The 18,464-nt window shown below is 46.6% G+C and overlaps 7 protein-coding genes and 1 non-coding gene across 8 annotated transcripts; 5 read left to right on the forward strand and 3 right to left on the reverse strand.

Annotated features, from left to right (window-relative positions):
- Positions 1-111: 111 nt before the first annotated feature.
- On the forward strand, positions 112-2,286 carry FRA1 (aminopeptidase P; the record flags this gene model as incomplete). The annotated part of the gene is made up of 1 exon (XM_002553704.1): positions 112-2,286. The coding sequence occupies one exon, from the start codon at positions 112-114 to the stop codon at positions 2,284-2,286; it is 2,175 nt and encodes a 724-aa protein (XP_002553750.1).
- A 466-nt stretch (positions 2,287-2,752) lies between these two features.
- ISA1 (Fe-binding Fe/S cluster assembly protein ISA1) lies at positions 2,753-3,556 on the forward strand (the record flags this gene model as incomplete). Its single annotated transcript, XM_002553705.1, has 1 exon — positions 2,753-3,556. One exon carries the CDS (start codon positions 2,753-2,755, stop codon positions 3,554-3,556), a length of 804 nt encoding a protein of 267 aa, XP_002553751.1.
- A 668-nt stretch (positions 3,557-4,224) lies between these two features.
- HSP104 (chaperone ATPase HSP104) lies at positions 4,225-6,948 on the forward strand (the record flags this gene model as incomplete). The annotated part of the gene is made up of 1 exon (XM_002553706.1): positions 4,225-6,948. One exon carries the CDS (start codon positions 4,225-4,227, stop codon positions 6,946-6,948), a length of 2,724 nt encoding a protein of 907 aa, XP_002553752.1.
- Positions 6,949-8,114: 1,166 nt separating this feature from the next.
- On the forward strand, positions 8,115-10,442 carry RIM4 (Rim4p; the record flags this gene model as incomplete). The annotated part of the gene is made up of 1 exon (XM_002553707.1): positions 8,115-10,442. One exon carries the CDS (start codon positions 8,115-8,117, stop codon positions 10,440-10,442), a length of 2,328 nt encoding a protein of 775 aa, XP_002553753.1.
- Positions 10,443-10,727: 285 nt separating this feature from the next.
- Positions 10,728-13,337, reverse strand: NPR3 (Npr3p; the record flags this gene model as incomplete). Its single annotated transcript, XM_002553708.1, has 1 exon — positions 10,728-13,337. The coding sequence occupies one exon, from the start codon at positions 13,335-13,337 to the stop codon at positions 10,728-10,730; it is 2,610 nt and encodes an 869-aa protein (XP_002553754.1).
- Positions 13,338-14,366: 1,029 nt separating this feature from the next.
- On the forward strand, positions 14,367-14,438 carry KLTH0E06270r. Its single transcript has one exon. It is a non-coding gene; the product is annotated as a tRNA-His (tRNA).
- Positions 14,439-14,642: 204 nt separating this feature from the next.
- Positions 14,643-15,251, reverse strand: EMP24 (Emp24p; the record flags this gene model as incomplete). Its single annotated transcript, XM_002553709.1, has 1 exon — positions 14,643-15,251. The coding sequence occupies one exon, from the start codon at positions 15,249-15,251 to the stop codon at positions 14,643-14,645; it is 609 nt and encodes a 202-aa protein (XP_002553755.1).
- A 1,162-nt stretch (positions 15,252-16,413) lies between these two features.
- GLC7 (type 1 serine/threonine-protein phosphatase catalytic subunit GLC7) lies at positions 16,414-17,866 on the reverse strand (the record flags this gene model as incomplete). The annotated part of the gene is made up of 2 exons (XM_002553710.1): positions 16,414-17,172; positions 17,690-17,866. The coding sequence occupies 2 exons, from the start codon at positions 17,864-17,866 to the stop codon at positions 16,414-16,416; spliced, it is 936 nt and encodes a 311-aa protein (XP_002553756.1).
- Between the last annotated feature and the right edge of the window lie 598 nt (positions 17,867-18,464).

The following is an 18,464-nucleotide window of genomic DNA, read 5'->3' on the forward strand; positions in this document are numbered from 1 at the left end:
ACCTAGGAAAAAAAAGTTAGGACTTAGTGGCAATTTTCCCCCTTGACAAAACCCATCTAGTGCTAAACCCGAATCAAAGTGCCGACTGCAAGCGAGGAGCTCCTGGAAAAAATGAGCACGAGGCAGAATACTTTGAATATGAAGAACTCGTTGTCCTCAATGAACACCTTTGGCGGAGCAACTCCAGTTGCGGGTTCTGCTAGGCCATCGAGGCCCTGTGCTAACTGTACCTGTTCGCCAGGGCTACTTTCTAGGCAAAATCGCAGGTCGTCCCTGCTTTTGAGGCAAGTTTCGAGCTCAAGGAAAAGGCCCATATTGAGGACCAGCGTGGCAACCGGCGGCTCGGGTGAATCCATATATTCCTCGGACACGATATGCCAAGTCAAAAATGTAAATACATCTGAAAGGCTGCTGCATCTGAGAAGAAAAATGAGCGAGAAGGAAATTTGCTGTTATGTTGTGCCGAGCGAGGACGAACACCAGTCCGAGTACGTGTCTCAGGCTGACCAAAGGAGGTCATTTATATCTGGTTTCACAGGATCGGCGGGCGTTGCGTGTATCACCAGGGACCTACTAAACTTCAACAACGATAAGCCTGAAGGTAAATCCATTTTGAGCACCGATGGGCGCTACTTCAACCAGGCCACTCAGGAACTTGATTTTAACTGGACGCTCTTGAGGCAAGGTGAAGACAAGATGACATGGCCCGAATGGTGTGTTTATGAAGCCAAAGAGATGTCTCTTGCGCTTGGTGGCAAAGAGGCCCGTATAGGAATTGACCCTAAACTGATAAGCTACGACCAGGTTATTCGCTTTCAAAAATTGATAAAGGACAAAACGGACGGGTCTAAAGCTAAGGTTAGCTTAGTCCCCGTTGTTGAAAATCTCATAGATGCTATCTGGAGCAGATTCGAACCTCTTCCTGTTAGGGACGCGAACGATTTATTGCTGCTCAATTCACATTTCACTGGCGAAACTTTCAAAGAAAAAAGAGAGCGGTTGATGAATTACTTGAATGAGAAAACTCCAGGGTGCTCCACGTTTTGCATCGCTGCCCTGGATGAGATTTCTTGGCTGCTCAATTTAAGAGGTTCGGACATTGAGTACAATCCTGTTTTCTACGCCTACCTCCTTGTGCACAACGAGGAGACAATTCTTTTCACTGATGACCCATATGACGACAAAATTAAAGGTTATTTCGAAGACAATAATATAGCTGTCAAAGCATATGAAGATGTTTGGTCTTTCCTTTGTTCAACCGCCACGAAGACCAAAAGCTCCAACGATGTCATGGCTATTGCTTCGGGCTCATCATGGGAGATAGTGCGTAGCCTGGGAAACGCACCCTACAAGCAAATTCAATCGCCATTAGAGCTTTTGAAAGCTGTAAAAAACGATGTTGAGATTTCAAACGCCCGTGCTGCTCAGGTCAAGGATGCAGTATGCTTGGTTCAGTATTTTGCTTGGTTAGAGGAGCAGTTAATCTCTAAAGAAGCACTGATTGATGAGTACAAGGCAGCCTGTAAGCTGGTGGAGATACGCAAAACTCAAAAAAACTTCATGGGCAATTCTTTTGAGACGATATCCTCAACAGGGCCTAATGCTGCTATAATCCACTATGCGCCTCCAGCAGAAAATTCGGCTATGATAGACCCTTGCCGTATTTATCTTTGCGATAGCGGCTCGCAATTTTTGGAGGGAACAACCGACATTACGAGAACTTTACACTTCACTAAACCTTCTGACGAAGAGGTCAGGAACTATACACTAGTTCTTAAGGGCAACTTAGCCCTCGAGAGGCTGGTTATCCCACAAGGCACTTCAGGCTACAATATAGACGTGATTGCAAGGCAGTTTCTGTGGCAGCACGGGCTAGACTACAGGCACGGGACAGGGCACGGAGTGGGCTCATACTTGAATGTTCATGAGGGCCCCATTGGGATTGGCTTCAGGCCTCACCTCGGGAACTTCGCCCTGGAAAAGGGTAATATAATAACTAACGAACCCGGTTTCTATAAGGACGGCGAATATGGAATTCGGATAGAGAATGACATGCTGGTTCAAAAAGCTGAAGGGCTCAAGTTTGGGGAACACGAGTTTTTGAAGTTTGAGAACATCACCTTGGTGCCATACTGCAGAAAACTCATCGACAGGAAACTCTTAACCCACGAGGAAAAGGCGCAAATCAACAGCTACTATAAACGCATATGGCACACCGTTGTGCCTTTCATCCAACCTCAAAGTATTTCTTATAAATGGCTCAAGCGTGAGACTGCTCCTTTGTAGATGCAGCGGCATGCATCATTGTCCAAGAAAGCGATATATATTTAAACTGTGCAACATAGAGTGCCAGACACGAAAACCGGATATTTTAGAGATTATAATCGATCAAAATAGCAGCTAGAATCGGAGTTCTATTTTGCTGCGTCCGGGTCTTCAAAAGCCTTAATTTGGGTCTTGCAACTTTCGGCAAGTAACCGGAAAGTGCCAATGCTTGCCGTCGCGGTTAAGAGTTTCCTATGCTGTCAGCTGTGATTTTCGTATAGAAGAATACCGGTCTCGCACCGATAAGGCGCCCTTAGTAAAGAAAGGCCTTCTAATTGGCCAAATTCTCTAAGTACCTTTATACGGAAACTGACCTCTTCAATCCCATGGAGTCACCAAAGATCTCGTCGTAGCATTAAAGAGCCGACTAATCATTCTCTAACGCTTCAGACTGTTGATTTGCCGGGCAGCGAGAAGTTTTGATAGTATGCGGTTTGCTATGAGCTGCCATGAATCACTTGCAGTGCGCTCCCTGCAAGCATTTCGGCTATTTTCAAGCAGGAGCATTCTGTTGAACAGTGCTCCAGCTCAAGCCTCTCACACTGAAAATCACACATACAGGGCCCGAAACGCAAAGAGGTTCCTGCAAACCAACCACCTCCAGCGAACGCTAGGCAACTCAGGCCCAGAAAGATGGAGTTTTGACTTCAACCAGGAGAAGAAGTCAGCCCCCTTCAAGAAGCCGGCCCTTACCCCTTTGAAGCCTTTTCACCAGGAATCGAAGGAAAGCACAATACAAACTGCGGCTAGCCCGAATGCGTCCAAGTGGTCCACATATTCTATGCCGTCAAAGGAATCGCTGGCAAAGCAGCAGGACCAAGCTAAGAGACAAGGACAAGAAATTGAGAAACAGCTAGCATCCGAGCCAAAACCTGTCAAGAAACAGAAGAGAAGACTTAGACCTCGTAAGGCGTTGATATCCTTGACCCCAAATGCAGTCGACCATCTGAAACTGCTTCTGAACCAGCCAGAGCCTAAACTGATAAGGGTAGGTGTTAAAAACAGGGGCTGTTCCGGGTTAACATACGACTTGGAGTACATAACAGCGCCCGGAAAGTTCGATGAGGTAGTGGAACAAGATGGAGTAAGAGTAATATTAGACTCAAAAGCTCTTTTTAGCATAGTAGGGAGTGAGATGGACTGGATCGACGATAGATTGTCTTCGAGATTTGTGTTTAAAAACCCAAATTCCAAAGGGACATGCGGTTGCGGCGAAAGCTTTATGGTTTGAGAGCAAAGTAAGGCACACATAGGGCGTAAAGGTCAGTAACGAGTTATTTATATTTACACCAAAATTATTTATTCTAATTATTTATTGTTTTTGAAGGAAATTCATGAGTTCAATGGAGGAACAACACCTTAAAGTAGATAAACTCAAATTCCTAAGGCATTAAACAAAACGCCTTCAGAAAAACACAGTTAATTTGGCTACGTTACATGTAATCGCTACATAGACTTGTTTAGTTGACTTCCTTGCTTTGGAAGCACAATCATTGCGCAATCATTACGACTGCCTGAACCTGAGCTCCGCCAGATGTCCTTTTACTTGCAACTAAACAAAGGCCTACAGAATTGCACTGGGGAAAGGGGAGAAGAAAATGAGGCAAATTTGGTTTATTCCGGAGGTTGGGCTCCGGAATAATCTCGGATCATCCAGAGTTCGATGATACAATAGCCCTTTGTAGATGTTGGTATTTCACGTGATCCAATATATTTGCTGAATCTAGAATCTTCGGGGTAATTCAGGATGTGAGGGGATAAAGCAAGAATGAACTAGCAATCTGGGGGAAGCGCATCATAAGACGATTCAAAGTCCGAGGTATATATAAGACTGTTGCAATCAGTCAAGACTTCATCCCATTCTCATCCGTAACTAATCAACAACAAGAAACATAAACAATGAACGACGAAACTCAATTCACAGAAAGAGCACTGACAATTCTGACGCTGGCCCAAAAACTAGCGCAAGACCATCAGCATGCCCAATTGCAGCCTGTACATATCTTGGGTGCATTTGTGGAAACACCTGAAGATGGCTCAATTCCATACCTACAAAACTTGATTGAGAAGGCCAGGTACGACTACGATACTTTCCGCAGGACGGTCAACAAGCATGTCGTAAGGATTCCACAACAAAATCCTGCACCTGCTCAAGTTACACCTAGCTATGCTACAGGCCAAGTACTACAAGAGGCTATGAAAATTCAAAAGCAGCAAAAAGACTCTTTTGTCGCTCAAGACCATATTCTTTTCGCTCTTTTCAAAGACTCTACTATCCAGCAAATATTCAAAGAAGCACAAGTTGATGTTGAAGCTGTAAAGCAACAAGCGCTCGAGTTGAGAGGCAACCAGAAGATTGATTCCCGCGGAGCGGACACGAGTAGCTCCCTCGAATATTTGAGCAAATATGCCATCGACATGACAGAGCAAGCAAGGATGGGCAAGCTTGACCCTGTTATTGGCAGAGAAGAAGAAATTAGAAGTACGATCAGAGTACTGGCTAGAAGGATTAAGTCCAACCCTTGTTTGATCGGTGAGCCTGGTATTGGTAAAACCGCAATTATTGAGGGTGTTGCCCAGCGTATTATTGATGATGACGTTCCCAGCATATTATTCGGTTCCAAACTGTTTAGCTTGGACCTTGCTGCTCTGACAGCAGGTGCCAAATACAAGGGTGACTACGAAGAAAGATTGAAAGGCGTTCTCAAGGAGGTCGAAGAGTCCAAAACTTTGATCATCCTGTTTATTGACGAAATTCACATGCTTATGGGCAACGGCAAAGACGACGCAGCCAACATTTTGAAGCCAGCACTTTCTAGAGGCCATTTGAAGGTTATCGGCGCTACCACTAACAACGAATATAGATCAATTGTGGAGAAGGATGGCGCGTTCGAAAGGCGTTTCCAGAAGATAGACGTCCAGGAGCCAACGACGAGACAGACTGTGGCCATATTGAGAGGCCTTCAGCAAAAGTACGAGATTCACCATGGTGTGAGAATTCTTGACAGCGCTTTGGTTACAGCTTCGCAACTTGCCAAGAGATATCTTCCTTACAGAAGACTTCCTGACTCAGCTCTGGATCTAGTCGACATATCTTGCGCCGGTGTTGCTGTAGCTAGAGACTCTAAACCAGAAGAGCTTGACTCTAAGGAGCGTGCACTACAACTATTGCAAGTCGAAATAAAGGCTCTTGAAAGAGATGAAGAGGCTGACCCAACCACCAAGGAAAGGTTGCAACAAGCCAGACAAAGGGAAGCATCTTTGCAAGAAGAACTTGAGCCTTTAAGACAACGCTACAACGAGGAAAGAAAAGGCCATGAAGAATTAACCAAGGCTAAGAAGAAGTTAGAAGAGCTTGAGAACAAGGCCGCAGATGCTGAACGTCGCTACGACACTGCAACTGCTGCCGACTTGAGATACTTCGCCATCCCAGATCTGAAGAATCAAATCGAGGTTCTTGAGAACCAAGTTTTGGAAGAAGAAAGCCGTGCCGGATCTGGAGCAATGGTCCAGAACGTGGTCGACAGCGACACAATTGCTGAAACGGCCGCTAGATTGACCGGTATCCCAGTGAACAAGCTTACCGAGTCGGAGAACGAGAAACTCATCCACATGGAAAGAGAGCTTTCTTCGGAGGTGGTCGGCCAGTCTGAGGCTATCAAGGCCGTGTCGAATGCGGTGAGATTGTCGAGGTCCGGTCTGTCCAACCCAAGACAGCCTGCTTCCTTCCTTTTCCTGGGTCTCTCAGGCTCTGGTAAGACCGAGCTGGCCAAGAGAATCGCCGCGTTTTTGTTCAACGACTCAGACGCGATGATCCGTGTGGACTGTTCGGAGTTAAGCGAGAAATACTCCGTTTCCAAGCTGCTGGGTACCACGGCGGGATACGTTGGCTACGAGGAGGGTGGCTTCCTGACAAACCAGTTGCAGCGCAGACCTTACTCGGTGCTGTTGTTCGACGAGGTCGAGAAGGCTCACCCTGACGTGCTGACCGTGATGCTGCAAATGCTGGATGACGGTAGACTGACTTCTGGCCAGGGCAAGACCATCGACTGCTCAAACTGTATCATCATCATGACTTCGAACCTTGGTGCAACTTTCATCAGTTCGCAGTCGGGCTCTCGCATCGAGGAGTCCACCAAGAACCTTGTCATGGGCGCTGTGAAGCAGCACTTCAGACCCGAATTCCTGAACAGAATCTCGAGCATAGTGGTGTTCAACAAGCTATCGCCAAAGGCCATCCATAGAATTGTGGATATCCGGCTCAAAGAGATTGAGGACCGGTTCGAGGAGAACGACAAGCACTACAAGCTGGACCTCACGCCGGAGGCCAAGAACTACCTGGCCAGAAACGGCTACTCCGAGGACATGGGTGCTCGGCCTTTGAACCGTCTCATTCAGAACGAGATCCTGAACCGCATGGCAATGCGTATCCTAAAGGGCCAAATCAAGGACAAAGAAACAGTCAGGGTCGTACTTAAGCACAACGAGAATCCCGACATGGAAGAGCCGGACCAGTTAGACGTTCTTCCCAACCATCAGAGCTCAGACGCTGATATGGACGTTGACAATGACTGGGACGAAGATCTCGACGACAGCGTGACTGACGCCACGCCCCTAGACTAATTCAAACAACTCGGTGTGCCCGCGGAACTTGCATTCGCTGCACCTATATAGAATATATTGTAATGATCAAGTAATATTGAACAATCGGCTAGATGAAAGCTGTACCGCCACAGCTGCTTTGCCAGGTCACTCCGACGTTAAAAGTGACTTTAAACAGTGATTATGCCCTTGTACGATGTCTCAGAATGTTTGGCCTTGCGAGGCGCGCGCGGAACTCCTTCCGCGGAGCTCTTTTCGCGGCATAGATTAAAGAAACGCGGTCATTAAACCAAAATACTGTTTTTGAGTCCCAAGTCATTGCCGCCTGACTTTCGAACCTCGGCGTTGTGGCGAGCTTCAAGCCGCTTGTCTCCCTTGGCGTCGCCCTGCGGACAATTCAGTGATATCTCACCTTGAAACACAATAGGAGGTGCGTCAACGATCGGCTGGTTATGCATGGCACATGCATAAAGAAGTGAATACAATTCCGCATAGTGCCACACATTTCAGAAAGTCCTACGGGTTGTCTGAGATGCCATTTTCCACTCCAACGTGTTTCTGAAAGATGCACATAGTTTGAGGCACCTTGAGCGGGTCGGCTCGAAGTTAGATCCAGCGATCGACTGGTTACGCCCAGAAGAGACTGTAGAAGAAAGGTATGCATCAGCTGCATAGCGGATGAAGTTTCGGGGCTAGAAACAACGTGGGGGTAAACGCGTGTGCGCGGCTATGGCGAAAAGCGGGGTTTGATGTGACGGCGCAGTACGGGGCGACGCAAAAGGGTTTTATGTGAGGGGCTGCTCTATGGCAAAGGTATAAATACGGGTCTCGAAAGGGGCCTTCCCTGCTTTTTTGGGCTTTCACGATCTCTTTTGTTTTGAGTTATTAACTTTACGGTTGTCTTTGCGATTATCTTTGCAATTGTCTGTGATTGTCTTTCACGGTTGTCTTACAGTTGCCATTCAGCTCTTGTCAAGGGTACCCAGCTATTCAGATCATAAATTCGCTGCGAAACATCACACATCTCGCATTCAACTCCACTGAATCAGTCCGACCAGCCAAGATAACAGCCAAACGACCATTTGTTGCTGTAGTGTTTGAGTCACTGCTAAATAATTGATCGCTTCATTTTCACCGCGCGCTAACCTGCGGATCGCCGACCAGAGAAGAGTGCTACAATTCCCCCCATGTCTCTCGAGTCTGCAACTACAGCCATCGACCCAACTGCGGCATTTGCCGCGCAAACATCTGCGAAAGACGGCCTGCTTGTGCCCGACGTGAGCGACAGCATCGCGCAGTTCCTGCCCACCGAGGTCTCAAGCAGCGAGTCTGAGGACGAAGAAGAAGCTGGTTCTGCCGCTGGCGGCTCTGCCCGCCCGCCCACTGCCTCAGACCCTCATCCCGAATCTTGCGGTGCTCCCGAATCGGAGAGCGAGTTTTTAGAAGAGCTGGACGACATCAGCGACGGAGAGGGCGCCGGCGCCGCTAGCAAGGAGAAAGACAGTGCACCGGGCGCTGGCGCTGGCGCTGGCGCTGGCGCTGGCGCTGCTTCTGGAATTGCATCGGCCCATGTGGCCCCCAGGTCTGGAATCGCCGCTTCTGAGGCGGCCCCTAAGTTCCGCGGTCGTCCTTCTTCCTGTGTTTTTGTCGCAAGTCTGGCCGCTTCACTCGGCGACGATGACTTGTGTCTTTCTGTGACTGAGAACTTCAAAAAATTTGGGAGGTTAACCATGGTAAAGGTGCTACGCGACCCTGCCAACCGGCCCTACGCATTTGTTCAGTACACCAACGACGCCGACGCGAAAAAGGCTCTAAAAGAAGCACAGGGCTCAAGTTTAAATGGGCGTACAATTCGCTGCGGGCCAGCACGCGTTAATCGCACCCTGTTTGTCTGCTACAAAGGTCGTAACTTGAACTCCAGCGGTCTTGTCTCGGCGGCATTTGTGAACCAGCTGCTCGAGAAATTTGGAGAATTGGAACAGCTTGTTGCCTGCAGAGACCAGTTCTTCCACAGAAAAAACAACGCATATTCCGGTTCTGATAGGAGCAACGCCTGGTTTATTCAATTCGCCTACCGCGATGATGCCATACGCGCGTTTGCCAATTTGAAGTCGGATCTGAACTGGGTTGTTGAATGGGCGCAAAACATCGAGGCACCCTCCCACATGAACATGCTTAGTGACAGCAAGAACCTAGTTATTCGGGAGGAAACGGAGCCTGAAAACGAGGGCGCATGTATTATGCCCGCAGATTCCTACTCTGAATCCAGCGGGAGCGAAGTTGTAATTGATCAAAAGTCAATTTTTGTGGGGCAATTGGATCCCATGGCAACCGAGGAAGGTGTGTTGGAGCGCTTTTCGAGACATGGGTCGATTTTAGAATTGAACTTGATCTCTAAACCCAACAATGTATTTGCATTCATTAGGTTCACCACCGAGGAGGCAGCAGCAGCAGCATTAGAGATGGAGAACCACGCAATGTTTCTTAACAAAACCATGCATGTGCAATACCGCGAAATCGGAGGAATCAAGAAATTCAGGCGCGGCAACTACAACCACCGCAACAATAATAATGGTGTCCACGGCAACCACAACCCAAGTGGAAGTGGGAACGGAAGCAGGCATGAAAGCACTAGCAACTCGCAAGCTTATAACCAAGCCACTTATCAGCCGCCGCGCTTGAACCTTGCTCCACCACCAATAAACGTGGGAAAGAGAAGGTCGAGCACTGGGTCGGGCAACTATAACCACCATTATCAACATTATCCGTTTGGCCATGAATTTCAAGTCTACGCGCACCAACCACATCAACTGTCCATGATGGGCGGTCCCAAGAAATCGAAGGCTAGCCTCAGGCACAGAAATGTCGAGATTACGAAGTCCATCGACGAGAGTAATAATGATAGTACTAATACCAGCAGTAATAATAATAATAATGATACCGATAATCTCAACGGTGGAGCAAGCGAAAAGAGTAAGGGTTTGCCGAACGAGCTCAAGAGCGCGGCAAGCCAGTCTTTCGTTACTGATGTTACTTCTGACACGTCTGGCTCTGCTGGAAATAATGATGCATCGACCAATGCAAGCACTTCGAGATATACATATTCCGCAGGCGGAATTAATTACAAAAAGAAGCTTGATGAGTATAAAAAGAGAGGGAACTACCCAACTTTTGACCCCTACTACTACCCACCCTACTACTACCCAGTTGAGTTCCCTCTAAACCCAATGGGTCCTTCAGGCCTCGCTGGACGGGCCGGACCAGGAGCTCCTCTATCAGCCTCAGGAAGCCCAGCACACCCAGGAAATCAGCCCTACTTCATGTATTACCCTCTGCCACAAGGCAGTGGCATGGAGTTCGCGGATATGCATAATATGATGGTCCCGCATTTGGGCGGATCACCAGGGCCAATGGGGTCACCCATTTTCCCACTGCCCATATCGCAGCAGCACTTCATCCCCAGCGATCGCAGCGTCAGTTTCAATGGCGAGGAAAAGGCGGCCCTCGAGTACTGAGGTATTCAGGTGAGCGCCATATGATCGCATTTGATGTTCTGTATTTAAAACCTCAAAACCTTGAAAAAAATTTTTTTATACTGGTTTTTGTCTGATTGTCTGATTTGAAGCAGTTCCTGCCGCTTATATACCCTCTTTCTCTCTCCTTTTGTATACTGTCAAACCCTGATATTTAATGTTGGCCTGTCAGTAGAAAAAAAAACCCTTTCTCTTTCACCTTGGAGTAGACCAGAATGCCGTCACCTTTTCATCCGCAAGGCTGTTGTACCATAAAGGATAGAAACGTCACCAATGGTAGACATCAACTAAATATTTCCCTAAAGCGTGAAACAGCCTCTTGATTTCATGTCGAGATATACCTTCTCTTAACTGGACAAGTTCTATAGGAATTTTCCCATTCATGTATTTGACAACCCGGTGGAACATGACTTGTATATCCACGGGCTGCCCTTCGATACACTTGTATAGCCATCTTTTCTCAACAGCAGTTGCAGTCTCGGGGCTCAAAATGATCGTGAAATCAGAATTATTAATTATATCCTCGTCACCGCCGTAATAAAAGAAGTCTAAGTCGTCCTCAGCGCTGTCGGTGCGTATTTGATCCCGAGAGACTATGTTGTCGCTAATGTCTGAGTTGAGAGATTGTCCTTGCGCGCGCTTGGAGCGCCTCACTCCGTCGATCTCTAGATCTTCATCAACTGCAATTTTGATTCGCGAATCGACCCGCACCCACGCAAATGTAAGAAGCTGGGTGAGGTAACCATACCTTATAAGCCAAGCAAGTGCACTCAAATAGACGCTCTTGTGGTCCTTCGAAGGAATTATACTGCCAAAAGCTCTAGGTTTCATGGAGGAAACAAGGCTCAGAAACACCGGCAATGGAGGTAAAGATGGAAATTTCTTGGAAAACACTTCTTGATTTTGTAAAATCAAAGGTTTGCTCTCTTCAGAATCTAGGCGGTTACCAGAAAAGTCGTCTTTCGTGTTACCAGTTATCGGAGCAAGTGGGGAAACAATGTATGTGTTTTTAGAGGATACCGGTATAATAACTCTTGCATGCCTCCAATACATCAGATGCAAGGCAAGCGATCGAAGCATACTTGTCTGAAAAGAGTTTCTTTCCTCAACGTCGCTTTCAGACGCAACCGGCTTACCAACGATTTCGTCGATCACATACTGATAATTGCGGAGAGGGACCGTTGGCTTGAGGTGCTTAACTAAGGATGTTAAAAGAACAGAAGTGATATCGTTTTGTGGTGATGAGAACTGCAACTCTTGAATAATGATAGCGGGCTCGTTTAAAAGAAGAACTGCGTAGTCAAGGAGGTCATCGTTCTCGTCGTGGCTGCGAGCCCATGCCTCGTTCATCGTCGCTGATCCTTCCTCTAAGAACTTCCTATTCAAAATGGATGTCAAGAAAGAACCCTTCAAAACTGGATCTGTCTTTAAGTCTGGTAAAACATCGAACTCATTGATGATGGGAATTTGAAGGGAAATAATCTTATCACCATTGATTTCAAGATTGGCCACCTCATTCTGGGAGATAGCATCAAAACATTTGGAGATAGCGCGCGCTAGAGAGGATCTTTGTATTATTTTCTGATACAGGTACCTAGCCTTATTCGCGGGCCCTTTAATGGATTTGTATCTTTCAGATGACTTCAGGATTCGATCTTGCGTCTTTATGATTTCGTAACATTCTCGAGTGACGTACCCACTTTTGATCTGTGCATATCTTAAAACCAGTGACAATCTGGAAACAACGTAATGGTAAATATCATCCACACGTTTGTTGTATTCAACAAGTCTTGGATTAGTTAGGAAGCATAGGTGGAACATGTTGACGCTCTTCTCTAATGCTTCATACTCAGCTTTCCCGGTTTCTTCTTCGAAAAGTTGGCTTCCGCTTAGCTGTTCTTCAAGGATTTCGGAGTCACCGGTGACGTCTGTACCCTCATAATGGGAGCGTGAGACTTTCCTGGTCCTCGAACTTGAGTTGGACCTCTTAGAACGACTGCTAGATTTCCTTTTTTTTGTTTTTCGCCATTGTCCATCTGCGTTCCTATGAATTGGGAGCCCTACCAGCGCTAGCTCATCAATAGTGAGTTCAAACCGTGTATTGCACATCTCTTTGGGCGGTGAGCTGATTTCTGCAAAGAAATCCTTGTCAAACCGCAGAATCTTATTAATATCCTGGAAATCGCTACCGAAGTGCTGGTCATTCAGCTCGCAAAGTGGCTCTTCACCATATTCCGAGTCAGAAATAGAACGTACGGCATTCAACCAAGACACTTCTGGGCCCCTTGTTGATGTATGTCTCGAAACCACGGAGTTCCTTTTTGACTCATCTGGTCTAAGAAGCTGAAACACTTTGGTCGCGCTAACTTGTGTGCCTTTGAATGAACCGCTCATTGATATGTCCTGCGATTTTAAACTGGCGCTATTCTCCAAGTAGGACCGTGTCGCATTAAAGTCCTCACTCTCACTATCACTGGCCGAGGAGCTCGAGCTTGATGATACGTCCGCATAATCGGTGGATATATCTCCGTCACTCAAACCTGTACTAGGGTCTTCGTCACTGCTACTACTGCTCATATCCGAATCAACGTTCTCAGTTTTGTTAGAATGTATCGAGAGGTTGGCTTCACTTTCACCATCATGCTGGAACTTCTGAGATCTTTTCTTTGGAGTTGAGCCTTTGCCCTGGGAACGCAGCGAATAGCTGCTCTCTTTGTTTTCAAAGCCATGATCGTCAGCTTTCTGCTGCCTCTTAACATGTCGCGACCCCGGGGATCTATCCGTGGGAGGATAGTGGAACACAACTTGCGGCCCAGAATGTGTCGAAATTGTTAACACTATCCCTAAAAGACACGGATTTGGAAGATTGAGACTCATTCTAGGGTCGAATGGCTGGCCTAGGCCTTGACTTTGTTGTATCCATGTAAAGGCGTTTCTTCATAAAATTAGTACCAAATACCTTGATTTACGATGAACTAAGGTCGATAACACGTGACTAAAATAAGAAGGGCATGCCTTAATATTCAAAGTATTTAATGCAAGCAGAATCCTAGTCGGCAATGGATCCATATGGCTTTTGAAGAAACACTAGGCAACCTGCGAAACCATGTCTGCTCTCGCCAAAAAAATAATGCATGGGATAAGTATCAAGCAGACGTGACACTAGCCGTGACAGAAACAAACGACCATTTATAGAACTAAAGTCGCCGATCTTTCCTTGATAAGTGTTGTTTTAGTGGCTGTCCATGTGATTTTGGCAGCCTTTCAAAAAACCCAGTAGCGCAGTTTTCAAAAAAGCAGGCGAGCAGTGTACCTTTATCAAGTTTGCGACGCTCTCATAATGGAGGCTGTAATACTACAAATATAACAGAAGCCACCTTCGCAAAAATCAGATGAAAAGAAGTGTACCGTTGCATCAAGATCATTTATAAACCGCACTCTTCCCAAACGTGTGCATAACTGCGGCTGAAGAAATTCGATGCTAGGTCCAAGAAGGGCTATAGTATTCAGATCAACCTAGTTTTTTATTTCTACCCAACGTGCAGGCTGGAGTTTGCGATTTCGAGACCGCAAAGTTCAAACCGCCAAACTTTGTCATCTTAAGATTGGCGAGAATCTTAGCGAGCATATGTCACAGCTCACAATGTCAGGAATAATATGTTTATCTTGATTTTTTCTTAAATGTCATATTAAACCCTAGCACCAAACTTATAAAGGACAAAACAAGTTCAATTGTTAGCAGTATACTACACTATTTCTTCCACTGCATTTGCGCTCAGAATCTTTGATGGCATAGTTGATACACTGTTTCCCTTAATCTGCATTAAGGGAAATGGACTGGGTATCGTCAAAATGACCACCAAAGTAGAATATGTTGGATACATCATCCGCTTTAATTCAACATCTGCCATTTTAGTATAGTGGCTAGTACACATCGTTGTGGCCGATGAGACCCTGGTTCGATTCTAGGAAGTGGCATTTCTTTTTGGTGATCGAGAAAAAATCGATTGCTCGAGGAAGTTATAGCGGCATCCCATCAATAAACAGGAATGCTCCTCTTGCAAAGCCGTTGCTAATCCCTTTCGTTCGAAAGATGGGCCTCGTGGCGTCCAGCCAGTCATATTAACTTTTTATGAAATATATTGATGAGTTGCCGATCGACCTATAGAAGTGATCAGAAGTTTACACGTAAGAAGTAACCTCAAAGAATCTTCTCAAGTAGTACACTTGGAAAAGAGAACTGGCGATAACAACACCGAGCTGGAACACAGACCACCACTTGACACGGTCATTGGTGGACTCTGCGGTATTTCTATGGGTTCTCTCTCTAATGACGATGTAGCTCTGCTCGTTTTTCAGTTCCTTTGTCAATCTAGAAAGCTGTTTGACCGCGCCGTCAAGAGAGTCGGACTTGGGGTCATTAGGATCCACAAATATAGTGCCCTCAATGTTGAAGGTGACATCCTTGGTTGTTGCTCCCGAGTTTATGTTCACGAAACAGTACTCAAATTTGCCTCCATGGGGCACTCTCAAGCGCACGTCACCATGAGAGACGTCTCTGAACGTTCTAAGAGCATCTCTCCTGTCTGAAGAATACATGATGAAGTCGCCCTTCAGTTGCTCTGTGGAATCTGGAGCTCTGTCGCCAAATTGGAAGGAAACTGCCAATTCATCATTCTTGCTAAGCGTTTCGAAGAAGCAACGCTCTCCGTAAGCCGGTAGCAACACATTATGCGCACCACACAGGCTGCACCACATCAATGCCACTAAGCTGCAAATAAAGAACTTCATGTTGGCCTCTTCTGTCTTTCCTAAGAAAGAAGTTAAAGATCAAGTAGTTTTGTTGTTCGTGTTTTGGTTGACGTGAGTGAAAAAAAAAAACGAAGTTTAAAGTGATATAAGGTACACCAATGGCACCTGAGAGAGAGAGAGAGAGAGAGAGAGAGAGAGAGAGAGAGAAAGTCTTAGATGGGTTCTTGATATCTCAAACAAATTTTAGCGTTGTAGATCTCCAACCTTCAAAAATATTCTCTGGGGTTGTCTCGTAAGTCAAGAATTCTTAAAGCTAAAATACACAAATACAAAGGGCGTTTATAAAATAATGGAGTGTGTTGGTTGATGAGTGGCGCCTTACGCAGATGCGGTGGGGTTTGACCCGGTGCATGAGCAGAGGAGGAAATAACATGGTTCGGCTAAGGACGCTTACGCATTCATAGGCGAACTGACGTTAAATGAGAAGCAAGCACGTGGAAAATCTAAGACAGCTCCAATTCGTAATTCGTAGGCACATAGTTGTCAGTTCTCCTTTGCGAGACTCGAGCAGTCTTTCCTTATACCAGAATGCTTGGCTGTAAGCTTTGAGCTGTAAAGCTATTTGGGCCGCATTTGATATATTCTTCCTTTGAGGCGTTATTTTTTTTGTTTTTTGAGTGGCATAGTTTTCGGATTGGAAGTGTATTCATCATAACTCTGTCTCAAATTTTTGCACTCAATTGGCCTTTTGCATTCTCCAAATTTAGTCAGCGCTACTTTTCGCACACCGCCAGCATCGCTCTGAGCACTTTAAGAGTCTGGGATTCAGTAAGAAGAACCATTTTCAATGGTAAACATTACCCACCACACCGTATGCACATGAGTCAGTGGGGACAAGATGGTTAAAGGTGAAGTAGGTAAGGAAAAAGGAACCTGACGCCGAAGATGGATTGCGGAGGGAGGGAGGGTGAAAAGTTGTGCTGTAGGACAGAAGAATCACACGCCAGGATGTGAAAAATGGATGGGATTATAGTGTAAAAAAATTTGTAAGAGACGGAAAATATGAGGAAGGGTTTGGTGTGTGGAAGTAGGATTGGGGTAGTGTGGGCGGACTAATGGTCAACATTGAAAATATCTCATCGACACGGGTGGAAAAGGGATGCGTGGAAAGCGGCCACTCTCACCTAATTAAACAACACGCTCATTTTTTCTTCTTGCCCTGGGGTCTTGGCAAAGTCTTTTGCGCTGGCTTCAAAATCTGGAAGGAGCACAATAAGCTCTCGTCCACGCTCATCATTGCACCAGCATTGTCGAACTCGCCACAGTAGTTTGGAGCACTGAAAAGGGTCACCAACTGACGTTTGCTGAAAAACTCGTAACCGTCCTCCACCACCTGGTGCGCTCTGCAGATAAGCTCCATGTCTTGTTTTTGTAGGAAGCGACTGACGACGTCGGGCCCGAACGTGAACGATACACCACGATCGTTCTCGGACCACCCGACAATATCCTTGTCTGGATCGGACCACAACAGGTCACATAGCAGCCCCACATCTGGGATATCGGTTGGCCGCATGACGCGTCTGATTTGTTCCATAGTGTTGAGGTCGGGCGACAACCCACCGTGCATGCAAAAGATTTTTTCGTCAATTATGGCCGCAATAGGCAGACAATTGAAGCAGTCTGTGAAGGTTTTCCAAAGCTTGATGTTGTAGCGACGCTTACACTCATCATAGAACCCGTAAATACGATTAATGGACGCGCACTCGTGATTGCCTCTCAGAATGAAGAAGTTTTCCGGGTATTTGATTTTGTATGCTAGCAATAGACAGATAGTCTCCAGCGACTGCTTACCACGATCCACGTAGTCGCCCAGGAAGAGGTAGTTACTCTCTGGGGGAAAGCCGCCGTACTCGAACAGACGCAGTAGGTCGTAGTACTGGCCGTGAATGTCACCACAAATCTGCAAAAAATAGGTTAGTACTCAGTAAATGAGGGATGTTTGAAGGGAAGACCGGAGGAATCCAAAGACGGGAATAGAAACAGTGGTACTGCGCACACGCGACCAGGGAGTTGAAGCACGCTCAGGAGCGTGTGCCGCGGCAGCTGCGGCAATTGCAGAAAAATCCGCGTACCAAGTGACTCAAAGGCCTCATGTCCCATTCTTACCGTTTTCGGTGGCAAAAAAAATAAAGCATATCCATCGCACGGTGGGAAAGGGGGGATAAACTTGACAACGCGAGCATTTCGAGCGCGCAGGGCGCCAGGTCCCAAGCCCAAAGCAGGTTCCCAGCAGCTCTTGTGCGCCCTCATCCGCCTCGAACTCATCATCGTAAAATGTCCTCGTTTCCCGTGCAAAGTGCGTGTGCAATCCTTGAAACACACCGTATAAAAACATTCTGCTCGCTCACGCTCAGTGCCTGGGCTGGTCCCAAGCATAGCCTCCCAGACTTCTTTGTCTGATTTAAATTCTAACATACCTTAATAGGCGCCTCTAGCTCTAGCAGGATCGGCTGCTTGATGAAAATCGATCTTGCTTTCGAGCACAGAAACCGGATCTCGTGCTCCTCCAGGTCAACCTGCTGGCCTGGCTTCGATCCTCTCACTTCCAGCAACCGATCGATGATATTATCTAGATCCACAGCCGGCGTTTCCATCTTATGTTTCGCTTTAGTTTCGCTTTTTTTTGAAAAGGAGGATACTAAAATATCAACAACGTTATTTTCCAATTTTCAAATTTTTTCTGAAGCCCATCATATACCATGGGAGGTTTACCCGATGTTTCTGACACTTCTGCGATGAAAAAAAGTTAGACCAGATTTCCCCGCCTAAAACTATAGAATACAAAAACAGGCAGAAAACCGGCTACACGTAAAACCCGCCGCTAATGGAGCCCTAAAGTGCGGCTAAACTGAATAGTTGGTCTGGAGGAGGCAGCCTATCAAACGCTGGCAACTGCGGCGCTCATCTTGACGCACCTGAGAGATGTCAGCTGCTACGGATTTCTCGTTTGGCAATTCCTGGTTGAGGATGTCGGGGTCACGTGACCACGTCCCTTTGCCTCATCCCATCGCACCGACCCGCGTCGATGAAAGTCTTGAGACAGGTAGAGAGTACTATTCCCACAAGTGCGGCATCAAAGCCGCTGGGGACGCAAAGTCAGGCGCTTGTTGCGTGTCTGTCGGACCAGCGCGCCCAAATTCGGAGAAGAGTGATGTCTCATTATATACGAAATAGCACGCAGGCCTCTTTCGC

This window comes from Lachancea thermotolerans (assembly GCF_000142805.1).
Source record: "Lachancea thermotolerans CBS 6340 chromosome E complete sequence".
Taxonomy (NCBI): Eukaryota; Fungi; Ascomycota; class Saccharomycetes; order Saccharomycetales; family Saccharomycetaceae; genus Lachancea; species Lachancea thermotolerans.